Genomic DNA, 20,707 nt, shown 5'->3' with positions numbered 1-20,707 from the left:
CCTAGTGGCTGAGAGAAAGGATAGTAGGCTGCCCTTTGCAGCAGGAACAGCACAGATTTATGAAAATGGTGTTGTGCCCATGGACAGAGGAGGTGCTTTGGCACTGCACATAATCCAGTATAGCTGCAGGGTCCTGTTGCACCAGGTACTCCTCGTGCTCCTTGTGCCGTGCCACTTCAGCCTAATGCTTTCCTTGCACTTGGTCAGTGATTCACCACCAGCTGTGGGATAAAGAGATGGACTAAGCTTACCTATCTCTTTGAGTTAGCTCATCCAATGGAAACATTTTGGGAAAAAAAAATTATTATTTGAAAGTAGCATGACCTGGTAGGAGCAAATAGTTAGGAAAACAAGTCAGGAGAAGAGTCAGTCTGGTTTTATATGACAGAAGCTTGCAGTTTCACAGGATTGTGTATAACAAACTGCACTCCGAGATAGAAGAAAGTGGGGAGAAAAAAGGCTTGCTGAAATTTCAGGTTGCCTTCAAGATGGAAGGTCCATGCCTTTGTTCTAGGAGCATCATTTAAACAAGTATTATTCAGGCTATTCAAGGGTCTGGGGAGGAGGGGGAAGCAATGACAGACAAGCCTTGAAAGAATCACAGGGATTTTGGAAGGAGGAAAGGGAAGGAGGGAATCCACATGACAACAGACAAATCTTTTTTAGTATTTGTCAACATAAATAATTAACACCATGCCAAAGGTTAAAAAATAATGCCAGTTGCAGTAGGAGTTGTAGACGTTTTATAAACTGAAATTGCAAGAGAGTTACTCCAATGTGCAATAAAGCTAGTGGAATTCTAATCAACAGTTGCTTCTTAGAATGTTAATAATAATAAAAAATTGCTTTTGTGGGTTTTTACTCCAACAGTTCTGCTACAGAAAGAGATGAGTGGTTAGAAGCTATCTCCAAGTCGATTGAAGAATATACAAAAAAGAGAATCACATTTAATCCGAGCAAAAGTCTTGAAGAGGTATATCCCACCATTATTGTTGGTTTGTTCCCTTTTTGAATATAAAGTTTCCTGACAGGTGTTTAGAGAAACAAGAGGTATTCCATGAAAAATAATAAAGCAGTATGGTAAATAATTGAACAGATGGTAGAACAGAATATTTCATAGTGTTATCTACTTCATAAATTTAAAATTATTTTCTTCAAAGAAGCCCAAGTCAGCTTTCACAGTTCTCTCTGTAGCCTTGTGCATGGAAAGATGAAATGAAAAGGTTTTAAAATAAAGCAGCTATTGATCTAAGTAGACTGGCAAAGCTTGAAATTCATTAAATTAATCTCTGTTGTCAGGCTTGCATTATAATGGTCACTGGTGAAATAGTAGATAACAGTTAAGGCCATGACAATTTATCAGAGAAGGCTTTCCAACACCATTAGCATTATCTTATAATCACTGATGAATATTAGTCTTATTTCTCCTCACTGAATGTAATGATATTGTTCTCTCAGGCAGATGCAGAGAAACAGGAAGAAGATAGTCCTCTGGGATCAAAGGCTCCCATCTGGATCCCTGACACGAGAGCCACGATGTGCATGATCTGTACCAGTGAATTCACGCTGACATGGAGAAGGCACCACTGCAGGGCCTGCGGGAAGGTTGGGTGATTTTGTGGTTACCTTTTCAGCTGGTCATTCAGGGTCCTTGTGTGACATTCAGGTGGAGCCTTATCACCCCAATGACTTTTCTAAGCAACCCTGTACTATGACACAATTATGTGGGTTAGAAACAACATGTTGGGGTTGGTGGTTTGGGAGCTGGGGTTTAGGTTTTTTGGACAGGTGTTATGACAGACCAGTATTCGAACTTCAACATACTACATGTTAGTTATTTTGCATTCTGGAGTGCTATTTATGGTTATTTTGCAATTGCATAATACCCACAAATGTTAGCTGAAATGAAGACGTATCTTCCTCACTAATTTTCGTAAGATTTTTGATTTTAAGTTAGTACCAATCTTTTTTTAATATTTATATATATTTATATTTTTATATTTACACTTACGAAAGCTATATCTAGTAAACTTTATCTTTCTTCTTTTAATCCAGTGGGAATACAAAATTAGAATACAATGCAGTTGTCTCGATGTAAAAAATAATCGAGAGCAATAGCTTTTTAGATAGTTCAAAAAATTTATGATTGAAACAGCTCAGTTACACAGTAGGCTTGTTCTATTTTTAATGGATCATTAACATTGGCTTATTGACTACTAATTCACTGAGGGTTTTTTAAATATTTAAATTTCTATCATTTAGAGGAGGAAAGTACAGCATGTTGAGCATTAAGACACAGGAAAAAGCCAAGATCTTAAAACATTTGCACTGTAAAATAATGCCTATTTCAGGTTTTTATGGGCTTAAAAGTGCTGAAGTGAATGTCTTTGGGTATTCGGTGATTTACAGGTGCACATAATGTACAATAATGCTTTTATTTGTTTCTATCTTGTTTCCAGATTGTCTGTCAAGCTTGTTCATCAAACAAACATGGCTTAGACTATATGAAAAACCAGCCAGCTAGAGTATGTGATCACTGCTTCAGGGAGCTACAAAAGCAAGGTAAAGAAAACCTTTACTGTGACTTACTTTTGTCGCCTTTATAACGTGGTATATGTGTGCCTCATCTTTACTGCTGGGTTCAAGTGCTTAGTTCTGCTTGTGCCTGAAACATGATGGGCACCTGAGATTCTAAGCCAAACAAGCTTCTGTGGAGCAAGTTAGGAAATGAATTTGCAATACATTGGCTCTTTCTTCCAGAAATGTGTGTCTTTACCCGGTGGTAATAACATGCAGCTTATGTTGCTTTCCTGTTGAGGTAACAAGTGTTACATTGCTTTTCATTAATCACAGGGTACATTAGAGTACTTGCAGTTTATCCTGACCTCCCAGGGGTTCATGTGTACTTTTACACTCTAACTCGTATGTCTGTAAACTTCATTTTTGCCAGCTAAGCTGCTGAGATGGCTCAAGTTCTGGGGCTCTGTAGAGACACAGGCCTTAATCTTCCTGAAGCTGAGTCTCTTCAGGTCTATAAACTGACCTCAAGCCACTCACAAGCCTCAGCTCATATGGAATTCAAGAATTTGGTGTATCTGTACCTCAGTTCTGAAAGCAAGCTCCTAACCATTGCCTACTGAACACTGGAAATAAGCAATTCAAAATAAAACACCACAGCTAGAGCAGTTTTCACTGGAATGCTTTCAGAGAATGTGGTGCCTAGTGGAAAGCAATGGCTGGATAGCCTAATGGTAATAACATTTGCTTAAAGATGAGATCCAGGGTCAGTGTCCTCATCCTGAGAAAACTCTAGTATATCTCTTTGAGGAAGCTTCATATCATTCTGCAGAAACAAGTGTAAAATCAATGAAAGAATCTCCTAGTGAGGTGGGAATCCAGTCCCATCTCACAAGACTTGCTGTAAGCTAAGTCAAAATACTCGAGTATAAAGAACACAAATGAGCTGTAAAGAGACTGAAAGAGCTTTCTGGTCCCCTTCCCTCGGCAGAAGCTCCAGTGTGACACAAGCTCTCTAGGGTATCAGGAAATCTGTGGTGCCCGGGGAAATGAGAAAGCTCTGGATCCCAGCACGCTGGGGGTGACATTTCTAATGGGGGTGTGGAAAGCAGCATGGATCATCCAGGAAATGACAGTGGGAGCGGTGATGGGAAGGCCACTGTCTGAAGCACCTGCAGGTGTCTGCGCTGTGCACTAGAGGCTGCTGTGCTGCAGGCAATTGCAGCTGCCTGAAGCTGGGAAAAGAGCTGGGGAGCAGGTGCAGTACAGCTGGCAATCACATTGCTCTCCTGCTCTTCTCATTATCTCAGAGCCTCACCGAGTTCAGGGCCAACTCTAGAAGTAGACTTTATGAAACCACTCATTCCAAGTGCAGCTGTAAAAAAATGGTGGGTGTTGCTAAAAAAAGGAGTTTTGAAGAGGTGAAGTGTTGCATAAGTCTTCCAAGAGAGATGAATAACTACCTGTGGCAGTGAAGAAAGATAGCACGTGCTGGGAGATAGGAATATCCAGAAGTGTTTGTGTGCTGGAAGAGGAACATCCCTATTGAATAAGGTTGAGAAGTTAACAGATGTAGAGAATTGAAAGATAGAGATAAAGTACAGAAAATTATAAAGGACAGCTGTAAAAATTTGCTGTGATTTTTAAGACTTAATTTTCACCCTCTTTATGAGCAAAGGCAGTTCAACACCGAGAAAACAGACTTTGAAAACAAACAAGACCAATTTGTTTCGTTTTAAACTTCTTGTGTTTTTTTTTAGTATGATTGTGATTTGGGAGATTCTAACTCATGGTGTTGACGATAACATTGAAAAGTTAATTCAGTGCTGAATTTAAACTGATTAGGTGTTACTATTGTAACCCTGTAATCCGAATAAAAATGCCAGCTGTTTTTAAGAAGTCCAAGAATTAATTGCCTGTGTTTAGTCATCTATGACATGAAATCAATATGTTCATCCTGTGTATTTTAGATAACCAGTGCACTCCTAAGAGTGGATCCCCAGTCAACCATAAATCTCCATCAAGTGCCTTGTCTACAGTATTACAAAGTATTCCCTCTGGAAGAAAACAGAAAAAAATTCCTGCAGCCCTCAAAGAAGTAAGTGTTTTATTGGTCAAAAGTGGTATCTTGTTGGCATTATATCATCAATATATCAAGAGTGGGGGGGGGAAATCCTTATTTTAATTATCTTATCTAGAATCAAAGGCCCTGAGGTTTGGGCCTTAGTTTCAAATAGGCAGGAACATGAACTATGAAGCACTGTGTAAACTGCATAAACACCTGTGAGACTGTGATTCAGAGCTATAGTTAAAATTATAATTTCTTTCTTGCCTCCCCTGTTTCCCTGAATTGTGATTTATCACTGTACCAACAGTCAATGACAAGACTCCTACACCAACTAAGCTCTTGGTTTATGATTAGGAAAAGTGGAGTAACCATACTTACTTTAGGTCTTGGGAATGGGAGGAAGTGATTTTTCAGCAGGTTTGCTGATGACACCAAGATGAGTGTTGCAGTCCACACACCGGAGGAAGGGATTCCATCCAGAGGCACCTGGATAGGCATGAGAAATGGGTCTATGTGAACCTCACAAAATTCAACAAGTCCAAGCCGAAAGTCCTGCATGTTTGGGAAATCCCAAGCACAAATACAGGCTGAGTGGAGAATGGATTAATGAGAGCCCTGGGGAGAAAGAGCTGGGGCTCTTTGTGGGTGAAAAGATGGACATAAATTGGCAATTTGCACTTGCAGCCCAGAAAACCAACTGTGTCCTGGGCTGCATCCAAAGCAGCGTGGCCAGCAAGGTGAGGAAGGGGATTCTGCCCCTCTGCTCTGCTCTGGTGAGACCCCACCTGCAGTATAACTCTGGGGTCCCCAGCCATGGACATGGACCTGCTGGAATGAGTCCAGAGGAGGGCTGCTAAGTTGAGGGAGGGCTGGAGCACCTCTCCTAATAGAACAGGCTGAGAGATTTGGTATTGTTCAGTCCAGAGAAAAGAAGGCTCCAGGGAGATTTTGGAGCAGCCTTCCAGTACCAGAAGAGGGGCCTACAAGAAAGCTGGAGAGGGACTTTTTACAAGGGCATGTCGTGATAGGACAAGGGGGACCCTTCATAAGCTGAAGAAGGGTAGATTTAGATTAGATACCAGGAAGAAATTCTTTACTATAAGGGTGGTGAGGAACTGGAACAGCTTACCCAAAAAGGGGTTGTGGACTGTCCATCCCTAAAAGTGTTCAAGACCAGACTAGATGGGGCTTCAAGCCAACTCTGTGATTCAGTGATTTTTCTTATATAGGAATCTGTGTTCTCCAGCTGTATGTTTTCCCCAGCCTTCCAGCTCTCTCTTGTCCTGTTGTATCCAGCTTAAGTTCCAACCTTCATTTACTGGAAACCTCTCTTTCAGATCAGATAGATGCTAGCAGGCAAAATAATTTTTCTTTCATCCACCTGAGTTAGTTAGCAACATTAACTTGGGATCAGGTAAGAATTCCAGTCTCTGACAGGCAGGGCTCTGGAAATCTGTTAAAAAAAAAAAAAAAAAAAAAAAAGCTGTGCTGTGAAATCTTACTAGGGTTTGTTGATTTTTTTTTTTCCTCTTCAGGTTTCAGCAAATACAGAAGACTCAACAATGAGTGGCTACCTACACAGATCTAAGGGCAGTAAGAAACCATGGAAACACCTGTGGTTTGTTATAAAAAATAAGGTGCTATACACATATGCTGCTAGTGAGGTAAGAGACCATATCTTAGAAACTAAATATCAGTGATAATACTGTCTTTGTAACAAAGTTGTTTATTCTTATGATCTAGGAAAAAAGCTATAAAATTAGATCACCTTACACTATTTCATCTGATTGTGATGCAGTATTTTGAAAAGGCCCAGTGAGCTTGATACCATAACACCATAATATATTGATATAGCTATGCTGTTTCTGATTCCAGATCTAGCTTTGAGTACCTCTGCACTGCACAGCATTGCTCAGTTGTAGGTATTTTCTGAATCAGTTGAGTACATGGGGGATCTGTTTGCATGCATCACAGTACTAGTGGCAAAGGCAACATTATAAAAGCATCTTGAACTATCTTGTTTCATAAGGTATTTTGAATGCTTACAAAAGGAGTAAACTAATATCTCTTTACTTGTCCTGAAACGGTTGTCTTCAGCCTGGAGTTGTTATTTGATATAAAAGAAATGCATATTATGTAATGGCCTTTGCTTTTTTGTTTAGAATGTGTAGTCCTATTGCAGTGTGGAATAATCTCTAATATATATATATCTATATATATGTGTGTGTGTGTATGTATGGTACATATATATGATATCCCAACACGTGCTGAGGATGTATTTTATTGCATCTTAGAATGTTCTTAGAATGTTTTGTAACATATATGGATGTATTGATCTTGGGCTTCAGGTTTTTTACTGTTTGTTATAGTTTACTAGTAGCTTTCAAGAGCAAAATATCCAAAGCATCTAAGGTATTGTTAACCCTCACTTTCTTTCAAAATGTAAGGCCCAACCTATCCTGGCCATGTAAAGAATTATCCTTCTTCACTCCACACCACCCCCACTCTAGTTACTTCCTGTTTTGTGCTCAGATTTGTTCCTGGGTTGCTCCTACCAACCATTATTTTAGAACTTGGGAATTATGTCTAAATAATGTGATGTTGTTTCCACTGCAGCATTGGCAATACTAAAAATAAAACCCAAACCAAGTAGTTATAAAAACAACTTAAATGAGTATGTAGAAAACAATTACTTTTACATCAATTAGAAAATCATTTCAGAGCATTGTGTCTCTTCTGGCCTTTGCAAAGGAAACTTTGGCAGAGGTGAAAAAAGAGTAAAGTCTGTGACAGTCACCTTAAATTTTCTTTTGCTTTGTTCCTCTGAGATATCAACCTTACAGAGTAGCTTCAGTTTTCAGTTCACAATTACAAAATTAACTCTCTCCTATTTTCTTAAAGTGAGGAATATCCGTCCTTAGTTTTCATCTTGGTGAGCCATTGTAGGAGAAATTATTTAGAGAGTCTAAAGGGAAGGTGCAGTGTTGCCTTGGCCACTTAAGCTACTTATATTTGTTCCAAGTGATAGAGAGATCAATGGTAAAGAAATCACCTATTAGTGGTATGAAGACCTGAGACAGTAAAACAGATTACTCAGCCTTACATGACTCTTTTCCAATATCAAGAAATGCTGCTGTCACAGGACACTTTTGTTTCACTGTAGAGGCAATTACCAAAGTCTTCACCTGATGTGTCAGTGTTCATGTAAATTTGGGGGAGTTAGGTATTTTTTTTTTCTTCTGTTCATAAGCATTGCAGAACCTTGCTTGCAATGCCTTCCACTGTTTTGGAACTTGCACAGGATAAAAATACTTCTTTTTTTTTCTTTCCAAGAATGCTGTGTATTGTATTCATTAATAAAAAGACAAGAGTATTATAAAAAAGGTAACTGAGGTAAATGAGGAAGGGTCTTTCCTAGTCGACTGTTAGTGAACACTCAGCAGCTTGTTTTCCCCTGTCCTGTTTATTTCCAGAAAAAGAAAGTGAGATAAGTTTAGCCATTTAAAGATTTGAATCTTGACTTCAGTGCTTGAGAGCACAGGTTGCCTCTGTAGCTCCTCCTTTTAGCATACTCAGTGCAGTTAATAGCATCCCACTTCACTTCTGAGCTTGCTGGAGAGAGCACTGGGCCTGATGGGCCTCTGGTCTGCTGCCAGGTGGTGGCTGATCTGTTGATACAAGAAGTCCTTGCCAGGCAGAATGATGGGACCATGCAGTGAAAGCCAAGGTAGATGCTATCAGGGAAATGAAAAGAGGATCAGCAATATTGAAGTCTGTGAGGTTTTATCTCCTGTCCCCTGACTCATGCCTGGAGAATACAAAAAGCGGCATTCTGTGCGTGTATGTTTATAACAATTTGTTGTATTGTCTGCTGCAGTGGTATGGTGTATGAAGTCTAAATGCATGCCTTAGTATGTCTTACAAACTCTAATTTTGTACTTTTTTCTTTTTTTCCCTGTTACATAGGATGTGGCAGCATTAGAGAGCCAGCCGTTACTCGGATTCACAGTTAGTGAAGTAAAAGGTGAAAACTCAGAGTCTAGAGTGTTCCATTTACTGCACAAAAACACTTTATTTTACATATTCAAGGCAGATGATCCTCATTCAGCTCAAAAGTAAGAAACTATTTAAATTCATTTCTGTTACATATTTATAGAAAATTCAGAAGTGGTGAATGTTAATATTCACACATTAAGGATACGTATAAAAGAGCCATATATCATAAGTAAATGAAAGTTTTAAATTACTTAAACACAAGGTTCTGGTTTCATTAGGGCTTCTGAAATGAAGGAAGCAGACTCTCTTCTGCAAAAGACTGAGTGTAGAATGAGAAAGTCAAAGATAAAACAAGAAATCTTTCTTTTTCCTCACCCATTCCTCTCACCCTGGTCTACTCAAGTGAAAATTGAATGTTACGTTTGGATAAATCCAGAAAATGTTTTTAAGAATTAACCGATATGCTCCTTTTTCAATTTCACCTGTTCATATTAGTTACTCAATAGCATGGCAGTCAAAAATAAAGCAAACACTAAAACTTGAGGGCCAAGGTTTGAAGTGTGTGAGCTGATGCCCATGAGCACCTAGGCATGCACTCAGACCAAAAGCTTGCATTCAAAGAGCATTCACACAAGCTGATTCATTTCAAGTCCTGTCTGAACTTGGAGTCATATTTATCAAGCTATGTATTGTTTTGGTTTCATGTAAAATAATCTGGAAGCTTGGTCATTAATCAGTAGAAAACATTAATCAAATGATTCATAAAGTAAACTAGAAATGAGCACAGAAGGAATACATTTATGCTATCTTTCTTACATGCCCATCTTATCTGACTGGTTTCATTGCAGTTTCCCCAAATGAATTTTACATTATTAAATAGATTTGATGCATTTACAAGTCCATTATTAGTACTTAAACATTCAAATGGATGCAGGTTTAGTTTTCTGCAAATAGGAACATTCTAAAAACAAATACAACAGGAAATTTTGAACAGCTGAGAATGTGCTTAATGACACTTCTCTACAGAAGAAAATCTGGAAGTCTTTATTTGATTTTTGGAAGTATTTTGTGCAGATGTGAATAAATGTTTCTTTGTTAATTAAGATACTATCCTGTTGTTTCCCCTGTGTCCTCATTTGTACTATATAAAACAAACTGAAAAAAACCCAGGCATTCAATAGGTTTATTTTTCTACTCAGACAATGGCTTTTCTCATCAGAAGAGAACTTGAAATTTGGACATAGTGTATTTTACTGAGGTTAGGAATAACATTAAGTACTTTGTATTTCAAGCTTTCTCCAAGTATTTAATATCCTTAGGAGATTTTATGCTGAACCTTCAGAATAAATGCTGCTTTTACAGCCCTAAAAGGAAAAACAAAAATATGCTGTTGGCCTGTTTGCATCAGTGGACACTATTTTTTCCTGATAGGAACAAAGAAATATCTGATATATTTGTCTAAGTGCAGTAATAAATTTTAACAGATGGTTACTTTTCAATGTGGTTTTATATTCCAGTGCTATGTTCAATGCTTAAGCTGTTTATGTTTGTTTTTTTTTTTTTTTGCATTTGTATTCTACTTTAGTTGTTTTTAATTTATACATGGCAAAATACTAAAAATCTTACAAAAAAGTAAGGTTTGAGCTGTGTGTGCAGACATGTGTGAGCACTAATACATGATTAATATGTTCATGCCAAAAGCTTGAATTCAAAGAACATGCACACAGTTACAAATTAAATGCTCAGGGCAAGGAAGAGTCAGCATCTGTGACTAATGTTTAGACACCCTGTGAATACCAAGACAGTTTGAATTTCCATGATAAAGATAATTACAGTCTTTGTTTCATTCAGTTCTTCCAAGATTTCCACTCAGGAAGAAATGCTCATTATGTGGGCCTCTTACCTTTACATACACGCAGTTCAGCTCTCACTCAGAAAACAGAATTATTTGTTCTGTACCATTGGAGTGCTTTAGGAACATTAATTTTTGCATCCTTGAGAAGCTGAGGATGTTTGTTACCCTCCTAACCAAGTAGGAAAAGAAACCACAGCTATGGGGAGTAAAAGTATCTGAATATTACCTTTGAATTTCCAGTTTGAGAAAACTTGGATCAGCTGTTTGGGACTTCCCCCTGTGCCCTCTTTGCCCTTTCCTGCCTTTCCATGTGCCACGAGACCTCCTCCCTCAGCCCCACTAGTCCTTGGCTTTTACCTGTTGCGGAAGCAGAGAGCATGGGTTATGCAGATGGCTGCCTCAGGTACAGCAGTGTCCTGATTCCTCCCAAATCATGTTTGCAGTGAAAAAGAGAAGCGAGTATTGCGGGTTTTTAAAGGTATGCAGAACCTTGGCATAGCCTACTTTTTGAGCATTTGATTTCCCAGCTTCACCGGTTCTTCATGCATATAACTTCAGTATGGGAGAGGTACAGAAAAAAGCTTCTTTCAGATGGCCTTGTACCAGGCAGCTTTGTTTGTTTGGATTCATTGGATAGATATTGGTATTTGCACTCACAGACCAACTGGTATTGGAAGTATGATGTTACTTCTTGTGTGAATCTGTAGCTAGTGACAGCACTGAGATTTATTCTTTTATCAGCTACTTCCTAACTATGTTTAATTTTCTGACAGGTGGATAGAAGCTTTTCAAGAAGGCACTGTATTATAGCAGTGTCAGCATTGTGTCTGCAAGTTTAAAGGAAAATATCTAAGGATGGTCAGAAAATAGACTACAGCAACTGTTCAAAGAAACAGAATCCTGCCATCGCAACCTATACAAAATTGTATATTTGTCAGGATTAGGGGTTGTTGCATTTTTAGTGTAAAATAATATTTTTCTAAAGAATTGTATGTATTTCTGTGTTGATACAAAATGTGTTATTTATTAAATTCCACTGTTTACTTAAATGGGCAGAATTATTTGTGCATTGAAGTCCAAAGTGTCCTCAGAATGGCAGATTGTTGGTCAACAGATTCATAAACTTTATACTTTATTAAAAAAAAAACCCACAAAACAGATGCGTTGCAGTTGCACATTTCCGTGATTTGTGTATAGGTTCTTGAGTTGCTGATGTTCGCTTTGCAATTTAGCAAGATAGGAATTTCACAGATTTGGGATCTTTGTTGATTATGTAAGCTCCTTTATGAGAACTTGTCTGATATTGATGCTCCTTTCCTTGAATGGCAGTTGAAATCTTGCTTACCAGTACATTAAAAGAGTACAACAAATTCTCTGTTAGAAAAACAAAATATGGTTCAATTATTAAGAAACAGAAAAGGGAAAAATATTTTAAAAAACAGTTTGCAATTACAGGGATAAAGCACTAGAGCTGTTACAGTACTACAGATGCCAAAGAGACCAAATGAGTTATCTTCCAGCAATTGCAGGATTAATTATCTTTTTATGTTTCCAGTAATAATTCAAAGCAGAGTAAAAATACATTTTTGATAATCAAAGATGAGATATCCTATTTGTTTCAAAACTTCATGTCAAATGAGTTCTGTACACAATATGAAACACTGTATTGTATAAACTGTTGTTCAAAGAACAGTAAACAAATATGTGCACCCTCCTCTCTGAAAATTTAAAAACTATTGTATATTTAAATTTTATGTTCAAACTGGAATTGCCATACCGAGACAACAGAGCTTTTTTAGTGCAGAAGGCATTGAAAATGCATGCCATTCTTTGAAATACCTTTTGTTTACAATATGATTTGTTCTGTTTGACACTTTAAAACAGAATTCAGCTTTAGGTGTTTGGGGTTTGGGGTTTTTTTCTTAAAGAGAATCATCGGTATACCTCATTAGGAAATACTTACTGATGGTTCTGGTGCATTTATTCTATTTAACTTTTAAAAAATGTTAACACTGTAATAGCATAAGTGGAACTAGAGCTATGAAACCCACATGAAAGGAAGCCATTTTTATGTCAAATGCAATGCATATGGAGTCAGTTCATTTTACTGTATGAAACACTTGTTATAGTCCCCTGAATCAGGCTAGTTGTGGTAACAAAATTAAGAGCAATTAACTTTTAATTAATAGCTTGGATTCCACATTAATATCTATTTTGTGGCCTCACAGCAGAAAGAGATGGTAGAATAGTTAATATTCATCACAAAAAGGCCAAGAATGAAAATGCAAACCAAAATTCTCTTATTCCCTCAATATACCTCAAGGTCAGGTCCAAGATACTAACAGAGCTCTGAAGAAGCTTAATTTCCAAGAGCTTCTCTAAAATTAGTAGTGGGCTTGGAAGTTGAATTCTTAATATTAACTATACAAGAAATTTAATTGACTTCCAGCATTTCAGTAGACTTAAGGCTGTAGATCTGACTTCCCTCAGGACCACTAGAGGTTTGACCAGATAGTGTTGGAAATGCAGTAGGAGTCTGATAAAAGCCTTTATTCTCTTTTATTGTAATACAAATGTGCTAAATGAATACTTTTCTCTTGTTATATTCAAAGGACTTTTACTTACTTTTCAAAAACAACTGCTGACTCAAGTTAAGTGAATTATTACCATGTCTCTTCAGGGTGATTTTTGACATGATTTTTAGTGTATCCAAAACAAAACTGTTATCAATATAACATAGAGGTGATGTGTCTCTTCCAGTTTATAGTATCAAAGGAAAGAGCTTCTTCATATTTTCATAGGGACTGCACACCAATGAAGATGACAAGTCATGAAGCAGCAAATGAATCAGAAATTTGGCTAGAAGCAAGCTAATTTAATTTCAGTTTATGCTTTGATATTTTCCCAGCTGCAAAACAGAGCCATAAAAGTCAAAACACACTGAGTAAGGTGCCCAAGTTCTGCTTCATGTGGTGTCAAACTACCTCTAGAGGATTTGGTGCAGAAGAAGAAAATAGTTTAAAGTGTTCTGTGGAACAAAGGACTTCTTCCAGAAGTGGTTGATCAATCAAAAAAATTATGACATAAATAGATTGGAACAGAGCCTTATAAACAGTAGTATGCATACTGCAGTCACATTCTATGTGAAATAAATTGTCTTTGTAAACGTGTTGGAATATTCCTTTTTCTCACTCCTGCATTAGTGCTTTGTGTCATATGAAGAACCCACAACACAAGCATTTTCATGACATTTTCAGATGGTTGCTTTTCAAGCTTGCCCTGTTTCTCCAGTTCACCTCCCAATTTGATTCATTGCCATCAAAAGTAAAATATTCATATCTTGATTTGGCTAAACACTAAAACAAGATCAGAAATTTTTAGACACCTGCTACCTCTTCTTATAAAAATCTATAGTTTGTGGTCAATTTAAGATTGGTTAGTAGAGTATGAGACAAACATTAGCATTGAATATTAGTTCCAACATTTTTATTCATAGATAAATTAAAGCTTCTAGGATCTTGAATTTTCTTTAACTTAAAACTGTGTGCCCAAAGGACTTAAAACAATCTGAGCAGCTGTGGAACACATTTTACTAAATATTTTGTGCATGGAAATTAAATTACTCAACTATGTTTATTACATCATAATGTAAAGAGATGTCTGGAAAGACAAATTCAGTGGATTTGTTTGCTGTAACTGCTGTCCCCTATTTACCATCCAAATAGTCTTTTATTTGGAGCAATCCTAAATCATACTGTCTAAATGGAAGAATAGAATTTTTATTTTGTAACTGAAAACAGTTTAAAGTTGTAAATATTCCTGTGGATATTCATCATTTTTGTATAAATAAATTCACATTATTTGAGTCTGCGTCTTTTAATATTTTCAGGTTTTATGTATTATGTAATTTGTGTGCTCAACGATTTTCAAACAGCAGAATTTGTTGCCATTACCTGCACATCAGTCTTACTTTAAAAATCACTCCAAAGAATTAAGGGGGTTAAGTCTATGTGAAGGTCAAATGAAGAGTAATAATTAATTTATTAATAAATCCTTTTGCAAAATGTAGTTCTGCTGTATCAGTCAAAGTATGCCTGAATCACAGCTTCTGTTGGCCTTGGCTCCTGCACGTGCATCAGAACAACCCCAGCAGATTTGGGGCAGGCACAGTGTCTGGAAAAGGACCTGGAGGTGCTGGTCAACAGCAGCTAAAATTGAGCCAGCTGTGCCAAGAAGGCCAATGCCATCCTGGCCTGGATCAGCAATAGTGCGGCCAGCAGGACCAGGGCAGTGATTGTCCCCATGTACTCGGCACTGGTGAGGCCGTGCCTCAAATGCCGCATTCAGTTCTGGGCCCCTCACTGCAAGAAGGACTCTGAGGTGCTGGAGGATGTCCAGGGAAGGGCAGTGGAGCTGGGGAAGGGCCTGGAGCACAAGTGATGCTCTGATGAGGAGCGGCTGAGGGAGCTGAGGGTGTTTAGTCTGGAGAAAAGGAGGCTGGGGAGACCTTACTGATCTCTTCAAGCACCTGAAAGGAGGTTGCAGCCACGTGCTCAGCTTCTCTCAAATAACAAGGAACAGGCCAAGAGGAAATGGCTCCAGGTTGCAAAAGGGGAGGTTTAAATACTAGGAGAAACGCTTCATCTGAAGGGTTGACAAACACTGGCAGTGACTGCCCTGGAAAGTGGAGGACTCACCATCCCTGGGGGTATTTAAAAGATATGCAAATGTGGCACTTTGGGACATGGTTTAAGTGGTGGACTTAGCAGTTGCTGGGCTAAAACTTGGACTCAATGATTATCTTAGAGGTCTTTTCCAACCTGAATGATTCTTTAATACTGTAAGTATTTTAGCAGGGCATGTAAAGGAGAGATTTTTTTCTGTCAGGATAGTTATGCTGCCTCCTTATATAGGTTTGAAAGCAGTTTTTTGAAAACTTGCAGTAATAGCAAAAAAGGTTTTGCTTCTCTGTGTGTTTTTGATAGGGATGTATCTCGCAATCCTGGCTGACACAGCTACAGAGGCATGCCTTCATATACAGATCAAATATGAATTGGGTCAATTGCTAAAAAAAAACAAAGTACGTTTTACAGGTTACAGTGACATTTCTGCTGTACTGAGAATATCAGAATACTTGGCTCAAATAAGATTTGGTGCAAATTACTTGGCATTTGTTAAATTAAACTGTGTTAAGCTCCATCATTTAGAAAGTGGATGTGCAGCTCTAGCTAGTTTGGGAAGTGACAAGTACTATAAATTGAGAGTGCTGCAACATTTGACACTTAAAGGAATTGCTTAGCAAGTTAATTTTTCTGCCTTAAAAATTCTTCACTGAGTTCATTTGCATTTGGTGTTTGGGAATGTCTTTGATCAAAAAGCAAAATATGATGCTTGCAAGTACTGACTGAAGTAGTGATCCTGAGCTAGGGTTGATACAAGTGCAGCTGTGAGACTGGGAGTGGGAAGAAAAGAGTAAAGGAATTGACAAGATAAGAGCGTGCATAATTTTATTAATGTTAACACATAAATTTAGTGGTATTCTTTGGGATTTTTTTCCTATCACTGCTGGTCAGATGTTGATGCTTATGTAATTTGATTCAGTAGAAATTGCATTAAATGGTCTAAATGATTTTCAGATCATGAAGTTACACATATAGCCTCAGTAACCTAAATGATCTTGAAGTTGCTGCTAATCTCTGACTATAACTAGACCATCTTCATTGAATAGATGAAAGAGGAAGAAGGGAAAGGCTGAATTTTAAGTATAAAACTCTTACTTAAAATCAAGGTAATTTAAAATAATTAGCATAAACTAAGTAAGTAGCTAACACAACTTTGGTCCAAACAGATGTTGAGACGGAGCCAGAGCAGCAGCAAGCTGTTCCTGTGGCACTGCCCCAGCAGGAACATGCACTCACTGGCAGCCAGGCCACTGCCTTCCCAAGAGCTGCTCAGGGCACTGTTGACATTTAAGGATGGAACTTGCTTCTGCCATGCAGGCAAAGCACAGCTCTTTCAGACTCAGCTGGTTTTACTGCTACAGTGACTGTGCAAGGCACTGTATGTGCCTCCACCGTGCTGCACGTTTCAAACCCAATCTGCCAGTCTTGCCTAGGGCTCTGCCTCAGCCGGGAGAGCCCACCAAGCTTCCCAAAGGCCAAATGCTGTGCTGTGCCCCTGTGACGTTCAACACTGCTTGGTCCCGTTACTCTGCAGGGAACTGCAGTGGGGCTTTGGAGACTTGGGCTCTACACTCAATGGGCAGAACACAAAAACTGTGTTGAGTTTAGGACCCCTTACTTTAAAAAGGAGCATCCAGAGGTAGTCAACAACGCTCGTGAAGGGTCTTGAAAACATGCTTAATGAGGAAAGCTTGAGGGAGCTGGGTTTGTTTAGTTTCGAGAAAAGAAGGCTTAGGGGGGCCCTCATGGCTCTCTCACAACTACCTGTAAGAAGGGTATAGTGAGGTGAGGGACTGGTCTCTTCTACCATGCCTGAAGTGAGAAAACTAAAGGGGCTATAAGCAGTCCCAGCAGAGATTTCCAGATTAGAAAAAAAATCTTTTTTCCGTTAGAATGATCGGGCACTGGAATAGGCTGCCCAGGGACGTCGGAGTCACCATGCCTGGAGGTGTTTTAAGAAGCGCCTGGATCTGGAGGTGGGTGGTGTGGTTTCGGTGTTACAGTGGCAGCAGTGCTGGCGGGACGGCTGGACTGGGCGATCTCAAAGGTCCGCTCCCACCGCGGTGCCGCCGCGCCCCCACAGCCCGGGCCGCAGCGGCCAGGCCCGGCCCGGTCCCGTTAGCGGCCGCTGCCCAGAGCCCCGCCCCCGCCGCCGCGCGCCCGGGCGCAGGCGCAGAGCCCGCGGCGGGGCGGGGTCGAACGGCAGCGGAGGCGGGGTCGCGAACTCTGACCCCCGGGAGCCGGAGCCGCACGGCAGCCAAAGAGACCCGCCGGACCGGCCGCCGGCCCCGCCAGGTGAGAGGGAGACCGCCGGCAGCCAAGAGACGCCCCCCGCAGCGGACGCGGCCCGGCGGCGGGAGCACGGGGAGCGAGGGCGGCCGCGCTGTAACGGTGCGGGCCCGCGCGGCTCCCGGCCGCCACCGCTGCGGAACGTGCAGCGGAGCGCGCCCGCCCCGCCCCGGGGCCCGGCCCGGCCCCGGGCGGCCCCGCGCCCCCCGACCTTTCACCTACAGGAACCGCTTGCGTGTCCCGCCGCCCCGCATCCGGGCGGCGCCGCCCGCCGCTTCCCGCGGGAGCCGGGCAGAGGAGCCGCGGGGGGAGGTGGCGGCGGGCGATGGGCGATGATGCCCCCTCATGCTGGGCCCCGGCCCCGCGCAGCCATTTTGTGCGGAGCGCCGCGGCGGGGGCGGGCACGGCGCTGGCTCCGCGCCCCCGCCCCGTGAACCGCTGGGCAGGGGAGATGCGAGGGCAGCGAGCCGGGACGGAGGGCCCCAGCGTTGCGCTATAGCCTGGCCTCGACGTATCTCCCTTTCCCTTTCCCGAGCCCTGCGCCTCAGCATTCCCGGGGGGTAACCCTGAGCTTCCCCGAACCCCCCAGCCACTCTTTGCGTGCCGACGGCATCACCCCGCCGGTTCCCTCCTCTTGTGTATATCCCTGGCGGCTCTCTGGGTTTATTTGGGTTAAGATAGTATGTCCTGAGCAACACCCGGTATTATTTTTATTGGGTCAGATGACCCTGTCTCTGTTCCTTATTATCGTTGGTAGAGTATTTCTTCTAAGCTGCGGACTTCATGGAGCCTTTATTTTTTCTCTGATGCCATGTATTGCTTTAAGTGTAAAGAGCACGGCCGCATTCCTAGGATACGCTTACATTTGCAGGTTGTGGAGGGAATAGAGGAGATGCCATGTGTTGTGCAGGTGAACTTATGCAACAGAAGAGGGAAAAAAAGTCTTGATACAGGTTGCACTGAAAGATGAGTGTACGGACATGATTCTTGAAAAACCAAGTTAGGCATTCATTCTTATGTGAAATCTCTGATTTGAAGCAGAGTGGACTTGGGAAAGTGGTGTAGCAGGAAGAGCTGCGTCCACACTTGTCATGGAAAAATAAGATGGGGAAAAAATTGAAGTTGTTTTCTGTAGGACAGCTTCCTGGTTTTGGAAACAGTGTTATGTGAGGAGAAGTATCTGACTGGTGGGAAAGCATCACAGTTCCTGTGCCAGTTCAGACAGTGTTCATCTGGTGACTCTTTCTAATTTAGTATGGCTTTTTCTGTAAGTTATTTTTCTGAACACAATTCTGTGAATATTTTCCCCACCCCGTTTAGTCCATGCTTGGCAGCTGTGACATGAGATGTCCAACAGAGCATTTAGCCCGTGGCTTGCTCCTTGCTTTACAACTTTACTCAGGGTCACTTGTTTGAGTGAAATCTTAAGGTCTGTGAAATGTTTGCTTGCTTCTCTCTGTAGCTCTTTCTCCAGAGATATAGCTGAACCTCTCTTGTCACAGGACTAAGTATTTTCATGTGATGGCGGTCAGCTGTATGTGTGCACGTGTGTGATAATACAAGGAAGGTAACTGAGGTCACCCGGAGGGGTGTGCCGTCCTCAGCTGCTTCTGTGCTCTTCTAAATGGTTGGGTCCCACTTGCTAAGTCTGCTGCATTCTGCAACAAATCAAGATACTTATTATAGAAAGAAGCTCACAGTAGATAAATCAGCTAGCTTTAACTCTTCTCCTCAATATCATTAATATTTCTGGTTTTCTTACTAGTTGTATTTTCTTGTGAAATGTACTCTTGAAGGGAACAAGTTTCATGACAGTTCCGATATCTTTAAGAACAGTTATATCCTAATCTAGATTGTGGGATAGGAGGGTTTTTTTATTTGGTGTTTTCATGGTTCTGGTGCTTTTTAAAAGCCTGCCTTCATTTTTCAGTTTAAGGTTCTTAGCCTGTGAAGAGAAAGCTCTAAGCAACATGTGTAGCTCTGAAGCTGACATTGTTTTGGGGGAAAAGAGGTTGAACCAGATGGCCTCTAAAAGTACCTTTCAACATTATTTCATGATTGTATTGTTATTAAAGGTCGGGGGAGCAGACAGGTGTGCAAGGAACCAAAACCAAACAAAACCCCACTGATTTTGTAGCATGCAATTATATAGCACACCTGTGAAATACAACTACAGAATGCTTATAGCTAATGCAGTAGTCCAGTGAAAACTGACTTTGATCCATAATGTGAAATCTCATATTTACAGTAGTAAGATCAGTTTGTTCCCTATGCTTATACTCAGTTTTTCTTTAATGTATTGTGTGCTTATTATATTATGTAATTAAAGTTTGTGAATATGATGGAGTTTCCTTGGAGTTTGTGAAGGAAAGCAGTCTCCCTAAAGAAAGTAATTTGTGTCTAATGTTTGGGTCAAAAAAACCTGAAAAAAAAGCAGTACCTCTTGCTTAAAAGAGGAGTTTAACTGTATGTAAGGACTAGGATGGTGCCGCATCTTAACTCGTCCATGTTTGTTCTGCTGATGGATGAAGTGTGGCTCTCAGCTGGCAGGTGCTGCAGCTGGTACAGGGTGTGTGTGTCTGTCCTGCTTCAGCAGCCATCCTGGCTTAAGCACTTCTAATCCTAACCTTTGGTAACCTGAGTTGTTTTGGCTGATGGAGATCAGGGAGCGTTCAGGCCTGTGGTGGGTTTAACATCCCCTGTGAAGGAGCAGTAATCTGCTGGGGAGGGGTTCCCACAGGCTCTGGCTGGCACAACTCTGCTTTTTGTCGCACACAGGCTGCAGTGTGCAACCAACAGTGACCATCGGGGGAACTAACCTGTACCTGGGTTACTTTCTGGCAAAGTTGTGTTGTTTTTTTTTTCCCCTCAGTGGTGTTTCAAGCTGCTTTTAGCACTTTCAACTTGTGCCTCTACATTACTGGGATAAAGTAACCTGCTGCAAAACAGAATTATATCAGTAGAATTTTATGGATAAAACTTCTTACTCTTGTGTATGCAGACCTGTCCATATTTTTACCCTTCAGTCATCAGCTTTTAATTCCAGAGATCACTGCATTAGTTGCCAAAATCTTAAATCAGGAAAGGATTTATTTTTTGTAAAACCAAACTCTTTAAAATTCCAGTTCTCTGAGACTGGAAGATGACTTGTGCCGTCTGAGTCCCGTGTATCTGATGATGCAGTGCTGCAGATTTTGTAAGGAAATACGTTCCTTCCTGAAGATCATGGTCTAAGAACTGCCTTTCAGTATCAATATTTAGATTATTTTTGTTGACTTTGCCAAGCTGGCCTTCTCTAAA

General features: G+C 40.6%; 2 protein-coding genes across 4 annotated transcripts in view; both read left to right on the top strand.

Moving 5' to 3' along the window:
- The window catches only part of FGD6 (FYVE, RhoGEF and PH domain containing 6), a 72,510-nt gene extending 58,209 nt beyond the window's left edge, over positions 1-14,301 (top strand). Inside the window, exons 15-21 of the mRNA XM_053978164.1 lie at positions 871-973; positions 1,459-1,605; positions 2,460-2,562; positions 4,488-4,615; positions 6,121-6,249; positions 8,552-8,700; positions 11,210-14,301. Coding sequence (XP_053834139.1) covers positions 871-973; positions 1,459-1,605; positions 2,460-2,562; positions 4,488-4,615; positions 6,121-6,249; positions 8,552-8,700; positions 11,210-11,246 — 796 coding nt within the window. The 3' untranslated portion in view covers positions 11,247-14,301. The remainder of the gene's footprint in view (positions 1-870; positions 974-1,458; positions 1,606-2,459; positions 2,563-4,487; positions 4,616-6,120; positions 6,250-8,551; positions 8,701-11,209) is intronic.
- A 2,944-nt stretch (positions 14,302-17,245) lies between these two features.
- Positions 17,246-20,707, top strand: part of NR2C1 (nuclear receptor subfamily 2 group C member 1) — a 46,900-nt gene continuing 43,438 nt past the window's right edge. The window contains exon 1 of one of the 3 annotated variants that reach the window (XM_053978046.1): positions 17,246-17,413. The gene's annotated coding sequence lies outside the window, so the exon portion shown is untranslated. The remainder of the gene's footprint in view (positions 17,414-20,707) is intronic. The other 2 variants (XM_053978045.1, XM_053978047.1) reach the window with 2 other exon arrangements.

Source organism: Vidua macroura, chromosome 5, assembly GCF_024509145.1.
Source record: "Vidua macroura isolate BioBank_ID:100142 chromosome 5, ASM2450914v1, whole genome shotgun sequence".
Classification (NCBI taxonomy): Eukaryota; Metazoa; Chordata; class Aves; order Passeriformes; family Viduidae; genus Vidua; species Vidua macroura.
This window is presented reverse-complemented; position numbering and strand designations above follow the sequence as displayed.